This window comes from Parasteatoda tepidariorum, chromosome 9, assembly GCF_043381705.1.
Source record: "Parasteatoda tepidariorum isolate YZ-2023 chromosome 9, CAS_Ptep_4.0, whole genome shotgun sequence".
Taxonomy (NCBI): Eukaryota; Metazoa; Arthropoda; class Arachnida; order Araneae; family Theridiidae; genus Parasteatoda; species Parasteatoda tepidariorum.
This window is the reverse complement of record NC_092212.1, coordinates 85,804,813-85,823,734: the sequence shown is the minus strand read 5'-3', so window position 1 is coordinate 85,823,734 and position 18,922 is coordinate 85,804,813. Positions and strand designations below refer to the sequence as shown.

The window sequence follows — 18,922 nt, the reverse complement described above, 5'->3', positions numbered from 1 at the left end:
CAGAGTTTCCTCCACCTGGCCCTGTCCGGTGCGATGGCCCGCCATCGGTTGACTCCCATTAACTTGAGGTCCTTTTCAACGTCGTCTATCCATCTTGTAGGTGGTCAGCCCCTACGTCTTGTCCCTTCAATTGTGGAAAAAGTCACTTTTTTGGCAGGGACGGCATCAGAATTTCTGAAGAGGTGGCCCAGCCACCTAATGCGTGATGCTTTAATAGTTCTCACAATGTCGGTCCCACCGAATTTGTCATATTTTTTGTAAATTTCGTGGTTCGTTCGTAAATTTTGCAAAAAAGGAGAGCTTTGAAAGTTTTAACCCCTTCCCTTACCAATTTTTTTGAAATCAGCATATATTTTATTTACTTCATTGAACTAAAACAAAGTTCCAAGTTGAAATTTTAATTTTAATAAGTGTGAAAAAATATTTAATTTGTCATCCGTTTACTATCCAAAATTATCTCAGGCCAATGAAAAAAAGTTCAATAAAAGTAAGAACCTGTCTAAATTGATCACCCTCGGGACCAAGTCACTCTATAGAAGTGGTCACTTTATAAAGACTCTTTAAAAAGAACTCTTGAAATAAAACTTGGTAGAAAATGGTCACCTTACTCAGGTGATCACTTTACCCAGGTAGTCACTTTTACAGGTATGAGTCTTTGTGTATGTTCACATTATTTTCACTCACGAACGCCATTTTTTGACTTTTCTATATAAATTCATCAACCATTGTACAAAACATGTCCCACGCCCAAAGAAATATTGGCAATCCCAGCAGATTATTCGGCCGAATAAAAAGGTGATGAAACAAAGCGAATTCTGCTATGCCCGAATTAACTCGGAATAATCAGGGAAGCGGTTAAAACGGTTCATTGCACACAATTTCTCACAGAGTCATTGTGGGGCTATTCAAATATTACGTAAGCACCTTTTTAAATCCCCTCCAAATTACAATCTCCCTACAATTACGTAAGATTTTGCAATAATCTAATTTTAAGAATTATTATGATAGTATTTATTAAATATTGCCTTTCAATTAGTTTCTTTAAAATTTTGTTTAATGAAATCATAATTTTTAATAAAAATTAGTTTTTATATATGTTTTATCATCTGAATTATCTATTGAGATGCATTGCCTTCTGCCTATTTGTTTGTATTTGTAGGCAATTCCAAAAAATACCCTATTCCCACTATGGTATTTTTCAGACAATTTCTTTATGGAATGAATGAAATTTATTCCACATATTATTGATAGTAGTATAAGTAAACATGCACAATAGTGGGTGCATTCACAATAACTTTACTATTATAATCATTTGTATGCTTTACTTCACTTTAAATGTCATGTTTGGTTCAATTTGCGTAATTCTTTTACTGTGTTGCGATTTTCACAAACATGAGTGTACAATACCTTTTAATGGGGTAGAAACCAGAAAAATAGTTTATTCAAATAATTTAAAATAAAATATAAAAGTCTTTTAATATTTAAAAAATAATTTTGTATTCATCTAATTTTTTTCAAATCCATTTTTATTACGGGAACAGTTAACATCTCATACATGACAGTCTGCTAAATGATGCCCAAACTATATAGTCTACTATACTATACTATATTTAGTATTTGCATGATGGTAAAAATCAAAAAGTCGAATTTTTGGTGAAAATTTTGGTTTATTGTTCCCATAATTTAAAATATGTATATTTTTTTATACTTTTCAATTGGAAAATAAGTTTTAAAAAATGTATAATACAAGTTTATATTCTCTCAAAATGCTTAAATTACTCTAATAAAAAATGTATATGATAGTGATTTAATTAGTTCTTGACACTGCTGTATAACTATTGAAGTCAAGTTCTAAGAAATTATTTTTGAATTATTGAAGAACTAGATTAATAATGGAAAAACATAGGTGATACAGTTAATTAATTTGAGGCTGAAATTACATGCTTATTGAGAGTAAAAATATTAAGTTCATTTTTTTGCAATGCTTCTCATATAATGAGACTAAAGTAAATATAAAAATATAATTTAATACATTGAGTTACATCTCTTTCTAACTTTTATATTCCTGCGAACCATCATTTTTGTTACTGACTTATGTAAAAACTTTCAAAATTTTTTTTATGCTCTTTGAAATTGGACCATATTTTGCGTCGATTTCTATTTCAGAACTAAGTATACAGCAAGATCCAGTTGAACCTTATTAACGCAAAATCGCTTCATGCGAAGCATCACTTTACACGAAACATGTGTTCAGTCCCATGAGTAAAAAATCTATTATTATTGTATATTACTTGTTAAACATTCAGGCTGATTATTGCGTAACACGAAAGGAAACTGAAAACAGCACAGATATAAGAAGAATATGAATAAAGTGTTATTCATTTTGAGGAACGTTATTTCTACTTTCCGCTTTTGTTAGTTAAATAAAATAGTTAAAGTTGTTAAAATTTTTATTTGTTTAATACATAATAGTATTGTTTACATACATAAATGTAGTACATAATATTTATTAGTAGCATGTAATAAATTTTTTTCACAATGTATCAGATAAGTTGAAATCTGGTTAACATGAAATAATTATGTTAATCTCGCCAATTACGCGTAAACAAGGTTCGACTGTATATATTTCAAAACAGAAAATGTTTCACTCAATATTTCTTTAGAGCGAAGTTTATTTCTGTTAACTGTCGCAATAAAACTTATTTTCCCTTTTCGTTCTTCAAAAGAATAACAATAATTCATCATGGAAAACATTATTGAAGGCTGTCAGAATCGATAGTAAGGCAAGTGTGGGTTTTTGTCCTGTGTAACAAATCGATGGTTTTGACAAAGAAAAAAAATGATGTCAATAATGAAAAAAGTTACTGTTGCCATTTTAAGTGGTCCTTATTAAAAATTAACTTTTTATAATTGGAATTTGGTTGGAAAAAAAAATCATCTCTACAGTTTCATAGTCAGATGTAGCAGTTAAAAATCACTATAGGCTCAATCTTACCATTAACATTGAAGATTTTTTTTTCTTCAAATGTATGTTTTTCAAACTTTATTATTTGTTTTCTAAATTAATTATTTTTTAAATTTATAAGGGATTTTTGACACTAAAGGAACTTTGGTGTCTTACATTGATATTGCTCAAAGACCCACATCAACTACCCCCCCTCCTCTCCCTCTCTAGGTGTGCTTACACAATATTCGAAGGTTCTGGGGCACAATTTTCCGAAAACCGAAGGCACTATTTGTTGAAGTACAGTTTCTTGATATTTGATAAGTAGTTCAATAATTGTAGCAAGAAAAAGAACATTTCTTTGGAAAAAGTAATACTCGAGATATTTCCTGACAAAAGTTTTTTTTATGTTATTATGTTTGTTCAGCCTTGCAGAGAGTTATAACAGGGTTCCCACGGTCCTTAAAAATGGCTTAATTTTTTTGGGGGAAAATAAGGGCCCTTAAAAGTTCTTAATTTTGGTACAAGGTTTTTAAAAGTTTTTAGTATCGCTGTACTTGATAGGGACGAGTTTTTCAATTTTTCTAAAAATATTTTTCAAAAAAGTCATTCTTTTATCACCTAGAATGAGACCTTGCATTGAGGGTACAGCATTTTAGAGAAAAAAAATTTTTTAGCTTTTTCTTTTCGGCATAACTGAATATTTTACATGATTGACCCACAAATGCATGCCTAGCAGCGAAATATAAAAACTTTCTTTTCATGATTTTTTCAATGTTTTTCTCAAATTTATTTATTTATGACTCTATTTTTAATGAATGAAAAAATTTGCAAATCTTAATTTCTGTGCTTCATTTTACTATTCAATTTCAATTAAATCATTTAAAATGAAATACGGATTAGTTTCATAGATGTTAACATTTAGCAATCTGAAAATATTTTTAATAAAAAGCACAACCCGGGTTTGCGAAAATTGCCTGTTCGGATTTTGGCGAACCCCGTTCATGAATACAATTATACCAGTAGTACTTACATTATAATTAAAATATATTATTGTTATTTATTTGGGTTTTTTTTAAGAAGGGTAAATAATTGGCACTGTCACTGGTGGTATATTTGATAATAAACAATTATACTATTTTTAAGGTCTTTAATGTTTCGAAAAAGTCCTTAATTTTTTGAAAAAAAATTTCTTCATTTTTGCTTTGTTTAAATATGTGGGACTGCTTGTGTAAAATACTCTTATTTTCAAAATAATGATTGCAAAAAGACGTGACAAAAAAAATTTGGAAAATAATTAAACTTGGAAAGTTTGTAATCTAAGTTGGGAAAAGGTTGATTTATTAATTATTTTGTGTTTTATTCAGAGACCATTAAAACTATCAAAGCTAGACTAGTATGGATCACTCAAGATTGATCACAGGTGATTGTCTCTTAATATGAGACAGATTTGAGTGACAACCACTGATATTTAGTTTTATGAATCTTTCATACTTTTGCAATAACATGACTGCAAAATCAAACTACAGTCTTTATTGGACGAACTTCCATTTTGCAAATTTCTCTCTGTTACGATTTTTGTCCTTCTTCGAGGAACCAAGAACAGTTTGGAAATTTCTTCGTAAAATAACTTCCAAATAGCGGAAGTGAATTTTATATCCAACGAACTTTTCTTTTAGATTCACTTTCCCTATTTCCCCAAAATATTTTAGAACATTTCAAACGCATTTTATGGGATAAATTGATTTTCGAAGCCACTTCACTTTTAGAGAAAGTGGTAAAATCCCTTTCCCTTTTTGTTTACATTTCAAAAGAAAAACTGAGACAAAACGAGCGGATTTTATCAATAGCCATTAAACTTAAGACCCCGTGTAGTAATATATGTTTAAAATTATTTTTATATTAAATGCAGCTATAATTTTAATATATGCGGGCAAATTTAAAATCGGAGAATAGAAAATACTTAACGTTTAGGATTTTTGCATTTTAAACCTCTTGTCTAATGCAGTCATTAACATGAAGAAGAATAAATACAAAATTTATGTCATAATTGTACATTTCGAAATTAATTTAATTTCTAATCTAAAATTATTTAAAAAAATATTCATTAAATTTTCATTGCAGTTTTCCTCACATGCCCAGAAGAGGATTTTGATTTTTGTATATATTTGTTTTGTTAAAGCTTAAAAAATGCATGCTTTATTCATTTTATATGTTAAAAGTTTATCGTAATCCTAAATTGTTTTAAAAAATTTACTTATAATCATTTTTTTTAAAAATTTACTTATAATCATTTTTTTTAAAAATTTACTTATAACCATTTTTTTTTAAAATTTACTTATAATCATTTTTTTTTAAAATTTACTTATAACCATTTTTTTTTAAATTTTACTTATAATCATTTTTTTTTAAAAATTTACTTATAATCATTTTTTTTTAAATTTACTTATAATCATTTTTTTTAAAAATTTACTTATAATCATTTTTTTTTTAAATTTACTTATAATCATTTTTTTTTTAAATTTACTTATAATCATTTTTTTAAAAAATTTACTTATAATCATTTTTTTTTAAAACTCAACACTTGAAATCGTAATTTAAAAAATGAATAAAACTTGGTACATTTTTTATAAGCTAATATTTCAAAGCTCTGCTTATTTACACTCCTATTTATAGTCATCAAGTCAAAATCAAACTATTTATCCAAGGAACATTTATAATATTTATTAACATTTAGACAAACAACCCAGTTACAGTTTGCTACATTTCATTTTCAGTTATACAACAATAGTTTACAATATTTATTTACATTTTAAATAGTACTTCAACTAAATTTTTAACCATTAGCATAGTCTTGGATGGCACCCACACACTTTTCGACTTTGTTCAAGAGTAATAGTAAACAGTTGCTATGGCCACCGCTGCTGTTTTTATTTTCACAAGCAAGGCATTTTCAATGTATTTACATAATAATAATTTAAAGTATTTTTATATTCTTTTTATTATGAACGTATAATGACTGGCTTGACGGTGATTTTAATATAAATATGTATGCTGAAGAAGGAAAAGTATTTTGTGACTTTGAGTAACAAACATGCATGGAGACAGCAACCCATGATTTGAAATGTTTAACGGAGTCCATCCAGAAAGAAAAAAACATTTGACCCATGGGTAACCAGTAATCGTAATAGGGCGATCACAACTTTTTTCTGGATTTTTTTTTTTAGATTTGTTTCCCTTTTTTTTTTTAAATTCAATTAACTTCCAAAACTGATTCAGCAATTGTTTATTGTGAGGAAAATAAAAGGTTTTTTTTTTTTTAAAACTATTTCCTATTCATCTGATACTCAATTTCAGACTTAACTTTTGAAATGAAAGCATACTGGTTTTGACAATGATGGGTCTCATTTTTTTCTACTGAAAGGTATTTGGAAGAAAGAAAAAAAAAGATTCTGTTAGTTGAAATGGTACTTTTTGATCAAACAAAAAGAAAAAAGGCCAGGATATTAATTCATGCCTGTAGCACTAATTAAAAACTGAGTAGGTTAATAGACTATTAAACGTATAAATTAAAACATATGTTCTCACATATTAACGAAGTATTCAAACATTTTTAGACCTTCAAATCAAAGTTTCGCATTAAAATTTAATTATTTATTAATAATATTTTTTCACAGGATGCGTAGCCAGATTTTTCAAAAAAAATAAACACCTTTTAAGTACTCAAAAAATATTTTTAATCACTTTCCAAAAAACAAAAAAATCATAATGAGGATCTGTGCAGCAATAAAAAAAATTTTTATAGTTTAAAGTTCTTAATTTATAAACACAAAATCAATAAAATTGAGAAACATTTTCATAAACTTTACATCATCATGATAGAATAACTAGTTTCTGATAAATAGTGCAGAGAAAATTATGAAAAATCATGCATTTTTTGTAATTTAGAACGAGAATCGAGACGGCAAAAAAAAAAGTCTCACTTTAAAGGTAGAAAATGAAGCACTTTTTACCAAACCCCGAATTAAAAAAAGCTCCTTGAAGGGCTTTTAAACGCTTAAATCAAAAATAAACACCTTTAAGCACTTTTTTAAAAACGCTACGCACCTCGTTATAATATGTAAATGGTTGTGAATGTTTTTTTTTCCTCCAGTTTTTCTTAAAACATAAAGTGTGCGCCATGCGCTGAAAAAGAAAACTGAACACCCTGGATGAATTGTACTCTAATGATCAGATCGTACTAGAGCTTATTCTTAATGGTTTAAAGGAGTGATCTTAAGATGTTGATCTAATCATCGGATCTTCACATTCTAGAACTCAATCTTAATGGTTCAATGGATAACTTCAAGTATGCTAATTGATTACTGCAGACGATAATTTAAGTTGTAAAATGAGACACAAAAACGTACTTTCTCTAAATAAACATACCTTTTTTTTTTTTGGATGGATTCTTGACCCCCAAAATATACAGGGTAGCAGCAATCTGGGAAATAGAGTCTTAATAGTTTGGGCAAGTGAGCGGTTCAAAGTTTGGATTCCTTAATTTTGCTTATTGCGTATTCTATATATCGAGAACTCATAAAGCGAATTAAAAAAAATCTTAACACGCAATTATAAAATTCGTTAATCCAAAGATGATCATACGAAAAATAATAATTACAGGTTATCTGCTACATTTTAGATTTTCTAATTCATGACTTTCCATGATTCATTCCAAGAATTTTTCATGACTTAACGAAGTTACTATTCTCTCCCACAAAAACACAACAATTAATTTTAAAAAGGATTATAATAACATTCTGAAATGATAGGTAGAACCAAAACTGTTAAACTCTGCATCTTCCTATTTATTGATTTTAAATTTTAAAAACGGAGTCAAGTAAGAGTTGAAGCCATAAAATAGCGGGAAAAAAAAAGCAAATAAATTTCTTTCTTCTTTTCTTTTGCAGAATTATATTCTAAAGATAATTTTCTTGTTCATCGGAAAGGAAAGAAATTCTACTGAATTTTCTCTTCTCATTTCAGAATTTAAAAAAAAATTCGACAATGACTAACTTACTTCAGCTAGAATTTTAAATTGATAAAATAAAAAAATAAGAATAATAAAAAAAGATTCTGAAATCACAGAAGTTTAAAAGAGAATTCGCTCTAGAAATGATCTTTTTTCTTTCATTTTTTGGAAGAACACCCTAATTTTTAAAGAACAGGATAAAAACGTTTTATATTTTAATAAAATATAACTGTGAGTGGAGATTTTGTTAGAAATTCAGATATTCGGAATACCACGAAATTGGGGGGATTCGGATTCTATTTTTAAAATTAAATTTTTCGGAGACCTAAATCCATAGAATTTAAAAGAATAGTTAAAATCATGGCACATTTTGTTCAATACCGAAATTCATGATTTTTCATGACTTTCTAGGTGCGTAAAAATTTTCAGCGTCCATTTAGTAAAAATGTATTATTTTATTTTATTTTATAATAGTTGAAATATTTTTTGCGTCATTTTAAAGAATGCAAAACCGTTCGAATGATGTTTTAGTTGTAAAAAGTGTTTTTGGGGAAAAGGTATTTATAGAGTGGGTATATCAGTAACACCTTTCGGTTTAAACAGAACACCAGTGAAGATACCATCTGGGCGAACATTCTAGAGTAAATCTTCGAAGGAAAAGAACTTTTCAACGTGTCTTCTGAAGAGGTTCTGAATGAAGTGGCGTTGACAACTCCACCTTCCTGCCAATGGATGATGCTAAAAACGAATGTTATTTATATTTGAGTTAAAGGAGGATAGGCGCCAAATCATGTCAGTCTATCATAAATACAGAAACTGGAAATTTTAGTTTCTTTTTTTTTACTTAGATTCGATCACATTTTAATATGTTATTTAATAACCGTCGTTGAACAGCCGACCCAATTTTTGGGTTTACGACTGTTAATATTCAACTCCGTAGCCTTGTCATTTTGAACCCAATCTGGAAGACAAGGGAACTCCTGGATCAAGTATTGGGAGAAATTTTCCTTCGTGGAGGACTTTTTAATGGAACCCGTATTTGTGTCACATGGAGAGGAAGACCACGAGAACCTTCCATGATTAGCCTGACGGCAAAGGGACTCTTACCCATGATCCGTCTACCACTAAGGATATTTCGTGTCAGCACTGTGGTCGGTGCAAGCCGGGTGCGAATTCGTATCGACCAGCCGTCGTGGGATTCGAACCCGGTTCACCTCATTGGAAGGCGAACGCTCTATCCACTGAACCATCGCGACTCCACATTTTAATGTGAACATCGTTCTGAGATGCCAGCTGACTTGTAGTAATCATTCAAAGTGTCATCTCACTCATTGAAAAGTGCAAGTAATGAAAATAGGCCAAACAGACAAAAAAATGTTCTTAAGAAAAACACCACTGTAAATAATTCCAATATCGAATTAAAATTTTTGGAACCAGATCAAACATAAATACACAAGTGGGCGACCTTTGTGCTAAAATACAAAACCAAGGCAAACAACGTTAAAGAGCACACACAAAAAAAACGTTTTTTTCCTTAGTTTCAGATCAAACATATCTAAATAAGATCGTTAAAATACTTAAATATATATCTAAGATGCAATAACTCTCATTGAAATAAAGTTTAATGTAAGGGCTCATAGTTGTCACGATTAAAATAAAAATAATTTGTTCATATTTTCCCTCATTTCTTTTATTTGTTCCGATATTACGATGAATACGGGATTATAATAGAATCGTCAGAATTTTTTAAAAATTACTTTCACTTGACAAGAAATAATAAACTAGACTTTTCAACGAGTTCAAAAAGTGATATTTTTTCTTCAAAACTGTCATTGCGACTCATACAAAACTTTTGCAACACTGAAAAATGATGCTTATAGTGGAAGGCTAATTTTTCTGAAAGTGAAGCAGGCATTAAAAATTGGCAGCTATATTTGAAAAAAAATTTACAATGACACATTTATTGAAGTGCAATTCTGTTTGGATTTAAGTATTACTTTTATTTAAGACTGCATGTGACAAACGTAACCATCTAATCGAGCAAGAGAATCATTCGAAAATATGTCCACTCTATATATTTAACAGGAAGCCATGTGGAACAAACTTATTACGCATCGAAGTGACACAAAACAAAATATGTATCATCGGTTACACTAAAATACATAATAAATAAGTAAAAGACAAGAATGAATTATATTTTAATTAACTTGTTGTTCATTAACATTCTAACTTGAATACTCCATTCTTCAGATAGGTCTATGCTACCTTTTGCGAAATCTCATTTGCCGATCTGAACATTCATTCCTTATTTAGCGCTGCCCTTCATCATCATCATGCAGCCGTGATTCTGAATACAAAAGATTTGTAGTCTCACACTCTATATTTTATAACTCTGTTTATTACAGTCCTTCCGGGCAAGTCTCACTGCAAAAACCGTTCCATTAAAAAAAGTTCTTCTCGGAAGGAGTGCCATTGTCTGCTGGATTGGGCTCAAAACGACGAGACTGCCGAGTTGAACAATGGTAGTCCTTAACTCAAAATTGGGTTGGTTATGAAATAGGTACAGAAGGAAAAGAACATCGCTATGAAAAATAAAGTGTTATTTTAAAATGAACTAATGTACAAGGATTAGTTTGAGGTCTTTTTACATATTGTATACTTTTATTTCCTTAAATGAGCTGTGAAAATCTTGCAATAAATACTTATTGAATTATGATATAAAAATTATATATCTTAAATAAAAAAAAAAATTTCAAAACTGTAGTGTGACAAAATATTGCGTTATTTCTGTTAAACTATCACCGAGAACTGAGTCATATTATATAAAACCAAATACCTGTTCTTCTTACGGGGTAAGAAACTACAAAATCATCGTTACGGAACTGAAAGATGTGTCTACACAGTCTATATCAGCTGCAGTTAACTAGTGATATGAAATCACTAGGAAGAGCAACTTATTTGTTGGTCTTCCTAGTGATTTTACGTTATTAAATGTTCATCTCATCCAACTCTCTATAAAATTTAGCGCCTCTTTGGATAAAAGCGACGTTTTATTATTTATATAACGTATCGTAGGGTAATTTAAAAAATCAGGCTCATTGGGAAGGGTAATGTGCCTGGAGATCAACCTTTAGTTTTATGCTAATTATGCATAGAATTTGCTAGGGTTTATTGTTGTTTACAATAAGTCTTCGATAGCTTAGGTTTATTGTTTGAAATAAATTTGGCTAAATGATGTCCTTTCCTGGCAAAAAGCCTTAAAAGTGTCTGGCTGATTAAAAAGTATGAAAGGTTGTTTGGAAAGAGGCGGATTATTCAGTTAGCCTACGACAGACATATATAAAAATTTATTCTCATAAAAGAAAGAGTGTTCGATAAACGTCAAACGAATCGTTAATAACCTTGACAAATGGATTTTGGTACCTCCCTTCTAATGAGTCTCAAGGTTAATTAATTAGACGAAATGAATTTTAATACAGATTATTAATTTGATAAATTGCTTTTGTCAATAAGGTTGTTACCGATGTCGTTTTTTTTTTCTATCATCTACTAATCATACACAGCTCTTCTGAAAATGTGATTTTGATATTCTTCAGAAAGAGGATGTCCTTAAATTTCAATGAAAAATCTTTTGTATTGTAACATGGTGCATAGCGTTTTTATAAAGTGCTTAAAGGTGCTTTTTTTCATTGGGCGTTTTTAAAAAGTGCTTCATTTTTCCTTTTCGAAAATGAGATTTTTTTTTCTTTAACCATGTCTATTTTTGCCACGTATTATGCAAAAGCGTTGTTCCATTCAACCCCACAATCTATTTCGGCCGTCGGTAGTATAAAAACGCCTTTTACAGGTTTTTTGCGAGTCCTCATACTGAGCTAGGTTCGGTGTGCAATGCATTTTGCAAAATATTCTTAATTTCAGGCTTCTAACCTCTGATATCGAACCCAAAAAATCTATGGATCGTTTTAAAATGGCTAATGTAATCAAGAAAAAGAGTTCTTTGTCAGAAACAAGTTTTTTTTTTTATCCTATAAAGTCTTTGAAAATTATTTTGTTAATGCATATAGTGCATAAAAATATTTTGTGAGTGCTTAAAAGTGTTTACAGCTTCTTTTTTATATGATAAAAGGGCAAATAAGAAATGCAGTTTTTATTTAACAGTTGCCCTTTTGGAATAAGTCGCAAATGTGTTCTAAAACTAGATTCTTTGGTACTCATATTAGCCACCTTGTGTGCCAACAATTATTTTTTACAAACGCTTATGCTGTTCATTGAATACTGATAAAAATCATTGGAGTGTTGAATTATTGCTTATAAAGGAACAATAAAAGGCCTCTTGGCTAAAATATGTTATCTTCCAATCTTATTTTACTTCAGTTTAAAACCGTCGTTGAACATCCGACCAGGGTTTAAGCTGAGTCTAAAAATTCATTAGCAAAAAAGCTAAAATCTGAAAAAAAGTTTTAGCAAAATGCTAAAATGCCATTAGGCTTATAAAATTACTTTATATCAAACAAGTACTGTAAGTTATCTGACAAAGAATAGCTTAATGTACAAGAATATCAAAAAGAATACCTAAAAAAAAAAAAAACACATTTATTATTTATCAAAACATTTTGGTTTATAATTAACAATCTTCCTTTCTTTCATGTTTGCCCATTTTACAAATGCTTCTTGAAAGTTAAATGCACTTTCAGGGCCCTCAATATTAATCATTAACAAATTGTTTACATGGTTGATTAACAACCTGTTTCGAATATTAGTTTTAATCAAATTAAGGCAGCTAAAGCCCCTTTCACAGTCAACAGTGTGCATTGGTATTGTTGCACAATACTCTATAACAGAAGTTATTAATGGGTACTGTTCAGACACATCATTGGTATATAAAAATAAAAGTAATTCATTAAATGACATGTTTTTACATCGTTGCATTAAGATGTGTTTAAATAATCCCCATTCACAAAGTAATTCAGTTTCTGTAAAGTTTATTGGTTAGTTTATTTGTTGGTTTATTTATCTGTTTATTTTTCTTTTCTTCTCGGTGAAACTCATATATTCTAGCCATTTTTGTTGATCGCTATGCTTCATCTCGTTTGATCACGTTTTTTTCGTGAACGCTAGCGTCATGGTTCTTCTTGCGAAAGATATTTAGATTTTTTCTCCTTCTTGTTTGATCAAGTTTTTTTCATGGATGTTAGCGTCATGGTTTTTCGCGGAAGCTTTTTTTTTAATGGAATTTAGTAAAATCCTTTAGCAAAAATGCGAAAATGCTTTGTTGAATTTTAGCATTTTTGAGGGGTCTTTTCGCATTTTGCGAAAAAAGCTACCGTAGCGGAAACCCTGCATCCGACCCAATTATTTGGGGTTTACGACTACTAATGTTCAACTCCGTAGCCTTGTCACTTTGAACCTAATCCAGAAGACAGGGGACCTCCTGGATCGAGTACTGGAAGAAATTTGCTTTCGTGGAGAACTTTTTGATGTAACTAACCCGCATGAAGAGAGAGAGAAAGAAGAATTGCTGTCTATTATGATGCTCACTCACATCTACCAGCAGAAGACCCTGAGGACTCTTCCTTGATTATCCCGAGTTAATTCGGGTATCTTCATAACCCAAGAAGACTCGCTCGTAGCAGAATTTATCAGTTTGTTTTGTTTTCATCACGTTTTTACTCGGCTGGAAGCAAACAAAACATAATCTGCTGTGTTTGGAAATGTGTCAAATTTTGTTTTGGAAGTTTTGCTGTTGGATTGTACACTTTGTGCGATTGCATACACGATGGTTACTGAATTTCCATAAATAAAAAAAAATGGCGTATCACCTCACTGGCGTTTGGAAAGTATCACTTTGTGTTGTTCCTTGTTTTAAAAACTATCCTACAAAAACTAACATTTAAATTTTTTCATCATTTGCCCGAGATAACTCGGGATAGTAAACTGATTTTAAATTTTTACGCATAAAAAAAAACATTTAAAAATTCAACTGAAATCTTGTGTATTATGTATTGTTTTAGTTCCTTGTATTTATTAATGAAATAAAAAAATATGTTCACTTTTTGCATTTTCAAAAAAATGGTGCTTAAAAATACTCCAATCTTAAACTTCTGAATAAGAACAACTTTTCAAAAAATAAACAATACTGAAGTTTTTCACTTGACATGCTTAAGCTAAGTCATAGTAATCCATAAGGGAGGTAAATAAAAGGTGTCTAAACGAACGCAGTTTGAATTCCTCATTTTCGGAGACTAGCAGCTCGCCGTTACTTAAGTATTTCTGCTAAAATATGAAGATTATAATGATCATTTTTAAATGTTGAAAACTTTCTTTTAAAGAAGTCAAATCTCCCTGTATAAATTAATTTACGATGAATTTAACGTATCAAAAGTGTACTAAACTTGATGAGGACATTCTATATTGAAGTCTATTATATTGCAGTCAATATCTGGTTATGGAAGTTATACAGTATTTCATTGAATACAGTCTTCAATTATGAGACTTCACTCTTTTAAGATTCTATGTAAAATCTTAATTATCAGGTGATAACTCTATACAGCTTTATTATTTACACGTGACTGTTTACATTCGTGTATCAATGGGTTAACATTGTCATGCAATAGGTTAAAAATAAATACAAATAGGAAGTATGTCAAAAAATCACCCGAATTAAAACCCATTACACGTGTGTTTAAATATAAAAGTATTGTGGATGAACTCGTGCAATTATTAATAAAAACTACAGTGCGTCTAATCATTTGATCTAATTATTATAATGCACTAATATAATATATGTTCTATATTTATATAATATATCATCTAGTTTATATAATCGTCGAATTTATATTATGTAGCGCCTCATTTAACCCATGGATCAGTGTTGCCAGATTGGGCTACTTTTAAAAGTCCCCGCTACTGAAAATCGAATTTGGGCTACCCATTATTTTTCAAATCTTAAAAATGCACCTTTTTTTTTCTTACAGAAGTATTTTTTTAATATTTTTCCTTTCCCATTATAAAACTATTCTGAAAAGTCTGCAGTTTCTTTATCTTTCTTAAAAAAAGAATTGTTTTTTTTTCTCTTCCTGAAAATGCTTTAGTTTTGGATTCTTCATTTGTTTTGCTGCGCGGAGTCTAGAATCTCTCCATATCTATGCTTCAAATTATAGACTCGTGAAATCGCAAAGATATAGATGGAAAAATGCACGGCCTAGTATGAAAAGCTTTTAACTCCAACCATTATTAATCGTTTATCTTCTGGAAAAATCACGTGACCTTTAATCTGAGTTAAAACGGAATATTGAATTTGACGAACTTTTAAACGCAATGCATTGCAATTTATATATATATATATAAACAGGTCTTAGGCAGGGAAGGAGGGTACGAAATTTATATATTAATTATTAGACAGAGAACAGCTATAAAAGTAGTCACGAAATGTTATGTTCTTCATTATATGTGACTGAGAAACTTGCAAAGTAAGTCCGTAAAATGTTTCAATTTAGGGAAAGAGGGAATTCTTAGTAATTGTAATTGGTTTATTAAGTAGGTCGCGCGATTCCCACCAAGAACAAAGGGAAAAATGTCTTACTTTTAATTAATGCATGCTTAAGCCCAAAACAGATTTAGGGAATGGATGTGAACTTAAAAGTGTGAGAAAGTGTTTCGATTAGAATTCGATTCGAAAGGATTTACAGAAAAGGAATAACATAAAAAGATTAATTGAAGCCTTTTATGTTANTATATAACATAATTTTGTTGGGCTAAAAAATGTTCTCTACTTTTGGATCTCCCATTCGCTACTTTTTAATCTTAAATTCTGGCAACACTGCAATGGATACACTAACTTAAACAAGTGCAAACGATCTCGTAAAAACAATAAAGTTGTTATAGTATCAACTGATAATTAAGATTTTACGTAGAATCTTTTAGTGCGTCTCATAATTTGGCAAAGAACTGTATATGAATGCCCTGCCTATTAAGCGATAATTGGTATGAAATTTGTATTATTTCGTATAATCTGCTTCATTGTAATGAATTCTTAGGTGAGGCATACAAATAATAAACTATTTCAACGAATAAAAGCTGCTGCGGGGTGAGGAGGCAATATCGAAAGAGGAATGTCTCCTTTTGTCAGACAGCACGTGCAGACGACACAGGGCTTTCCCCCCAAATGAATAACGGTAGGGTCCTTCAATTCAAGCTGTTGCGGCGATCAGTTTCTCATAACACGAGTGACATATGATATGACACTCCCATTTATTCTTGTATCGACTTTTTTTTTCTTTTCGATAAAACTAGATTTTTCTCTTTCTAACAAACTCGAGTCATTTTATTTTATTTTATAACTGTCATTAAACAGCCATTTTTTAGGTGTACGACTACCCATGTTCAACCACGTAGCCTTGTCATTTTGAACCCATTCCAAAGGGAACTCCTGGTTCAAGTACTGAGAGAAATTTGCCTTCGTGGAAGACTTCTTGATGGAACTCACCACATTTGCGTTACATGGAGAGGAAAACCTCCCAGAGATAGCCTGACGGCAAGGGGACTCTAACCCATGATCCGTCTGCCACTGCGGATATTTTGCGTCAGCACAGTTGCAAGCCGGATTGGGAATTCGAATCGACCAGCCATCGTTGGGATTCGAACCCAGTTCACCTAGTTGGAAGGCGATCGCTCTATCCCCTGAGCCATCACGGTTTTAAGTTGATCCATTGGCAAAATCTAATTTCGAGGACACTTCTTATTTTAATAAGAGTTAAAATCAAAAATAAAAAAGCACGGAATTATAGATTGGTTTTACATAAAAATATGATTCTTTTTTGCATTTTCATAACAACGAAATTGCTTAAAAAGCGCTCTTAGTTGCAAATCTTAGCCCAAAAATGTTTCAAATAATTCTCTTAACTAAGGAAGGCGGGACTGATTGCATAAGTAAGAAGTTTCATCGGGCAATCAAACAAATTTTGGATGTTTTTCAGCCCACTTTCCTCATTAGCGATTTTCTCCCGTTGCTTAAACATTCTCTTTTCAAGCGTTTTCATGCATTAAAGACGAATTCTTATTTTTATTGTAGGCAGTTGCTATAGTGAGTGAAATGTTTAAGAAACACAAGGAACTCTATAAGCAGGCATTAGTTGCCTCTTTCTTCCCGTCTTTCATTTATCAAGTAAGTATCAGCTCTTCTCATTCCATCATTTGTGTACTGTGTGACTCATGCAAACTAATTTTTTTTTAAGCTTAAAAAAAAAAATTTTTATTGGTATTCGAGACTTTTTAAAGTCTTTTTAGTGAAGGTTTGTTTTTTTTCTTGCTTTCTAGTTCAAAAAAAAATTTCTATTTTATTTCAACTACAGTTTTTTAATTATTTAGTTTTATAGTCACTCTGCCTATGCTACAACGATCACGTTGATCATTCAGATAAACGTGCATAACGGATAAAAAATAATTGAGTATGACAGAAGATGCCAACCAAAAATGTTTCGATTAAAACTATAAGCTAGCAAAATGCAATTGTTAAAATATTTAACGAAACAGAATGGTTGATAGTTGAATTTAAAAACAATGACTTCCGCTAAGTGAACGAGAAAATTCCATTTTTTGAACGCCTCTGAATTAAAAATCGAAAATCTGGTTTCGTCATTTGTTTATAATTGTACTCATTTAACTTCATGTCGTATTTCTAGTGCCTACAGTATTCCCGCAATCCGGTATACTGAGACAAGAATTCTTTATTTTATTATGTATGTATGTATATCTTTATATATAAGAAGAGAGTGGAATGATAACACATAACCAATCACAAAAGACTTTTGGTTAGTAACGCACGAAACAGCCAATCAAAATTGAGAACGCATGNTCTTCATATCCAGTTCTGCTGCAGATGTGTTATAGCTCTTGAGGATGTTTGAAGATGTAACTTTGCTATGGTAACCTAAGGCCTATGGTAACCTAACCTATAATATAACTATCAGGTGGAGACTTGTTTTTTTGTTTTTTTTTAAAAAGGCCTCAGTAATTGTAAAAGCATACAAAAGTTGCTTTCGAAATCATCATTGGCCAATAGCTGAAAGATCATCTTCCAATCTTCTTTGACGTTCCTCAGGTGTTTCTCGGGTCCTAGCACTGCTAGTTGAGACATGATCTTCTTCTAATCTTCTTTGAAGTTTCTCTGATACTTCTTGGGCTCTAGAATTGCTTGTCGAAATTCGGTCATGTTCCATCCTTCTTTGACGTTCCACAGACGTTTCTTGGGCCCTTCTTCTTCTTTGAGAATCTCTTAATATCTTTTTCTTTGACAAAATACAAAGTTTTTTGGAAGGCGGTTCTGCCATGTCATGATATGATGGGAAGACGATTGCATCTGGCACGGAATGTTGATGACCTCGTTCGACAATTGGATCGAATTTGGTTAATAAAGTAAATTAACAGTCAAAATTTATTTTTCCTCAATTTTAAACCAATAATCAATTTGAAAAGCAACTATTTTCCTTCAGTTACATTAGTTCTTTGAAACTTATTCTATACTTAAAATACGTGACATCACTATACATTTCTGCTACTTATCTTTTCTGTACAATAAGCTCTTAAGCAATAGAAATAAATCACAATTTTGAAACAAATCTATAATTTAAAAATTTTAACAAAGTATCTTAACAAGCAAAACTTAAGTATCCTCAATTTTAAATCAAAAATGAAATGTAATACTCAAGATTCTCAAAATTTTCCTTCTAATAAATCAAAAAGGAGTAAGAAAACTCTTAAATTGGCAACAATCATCTTTTAAATATAATTCCTTAAAAAGCTCGTAACAAGCATTTTCGGAAATGTTAATCTCCAATAAATGCTAATGAAAAAAGGAAAACGCTTAATTCTTGGAAAAAGTTTTCCTTTTCGTTGAAAAGGGGATTAAGATACGTCTGTAGAGGCTTTGCTTTTCATAAATTGCTGAGCAGCTGTGCTCGACATGTGCT

The 18,922-nt window shown here is 30.6% G+C and overlaps 1 protein-coding gene across 1 annotated transcript in view; it reads left to right on the top strand.

Annotated features, from left to right (window-relative positions):
- Positions 1 to 18,922, top strand: part of LOC107449558 (glycerophosphodiester phosphodiesterase 1) — a 43,005-nt gene that overhangs the window by 15,004 nt on the left and 9,079 nt on the right. Inside the window, exon 4 of the mRNA XM_016065115.3 lies at positions 17,026 to 17,118. Coding sequence (XP_015920601.1) covers positions 17,026 to 17,118 — 93 coding nt within the window. The remainder of the gene's footprint in view (positions 1 to 17,025; positions 17,119 to 18,922) is intronic.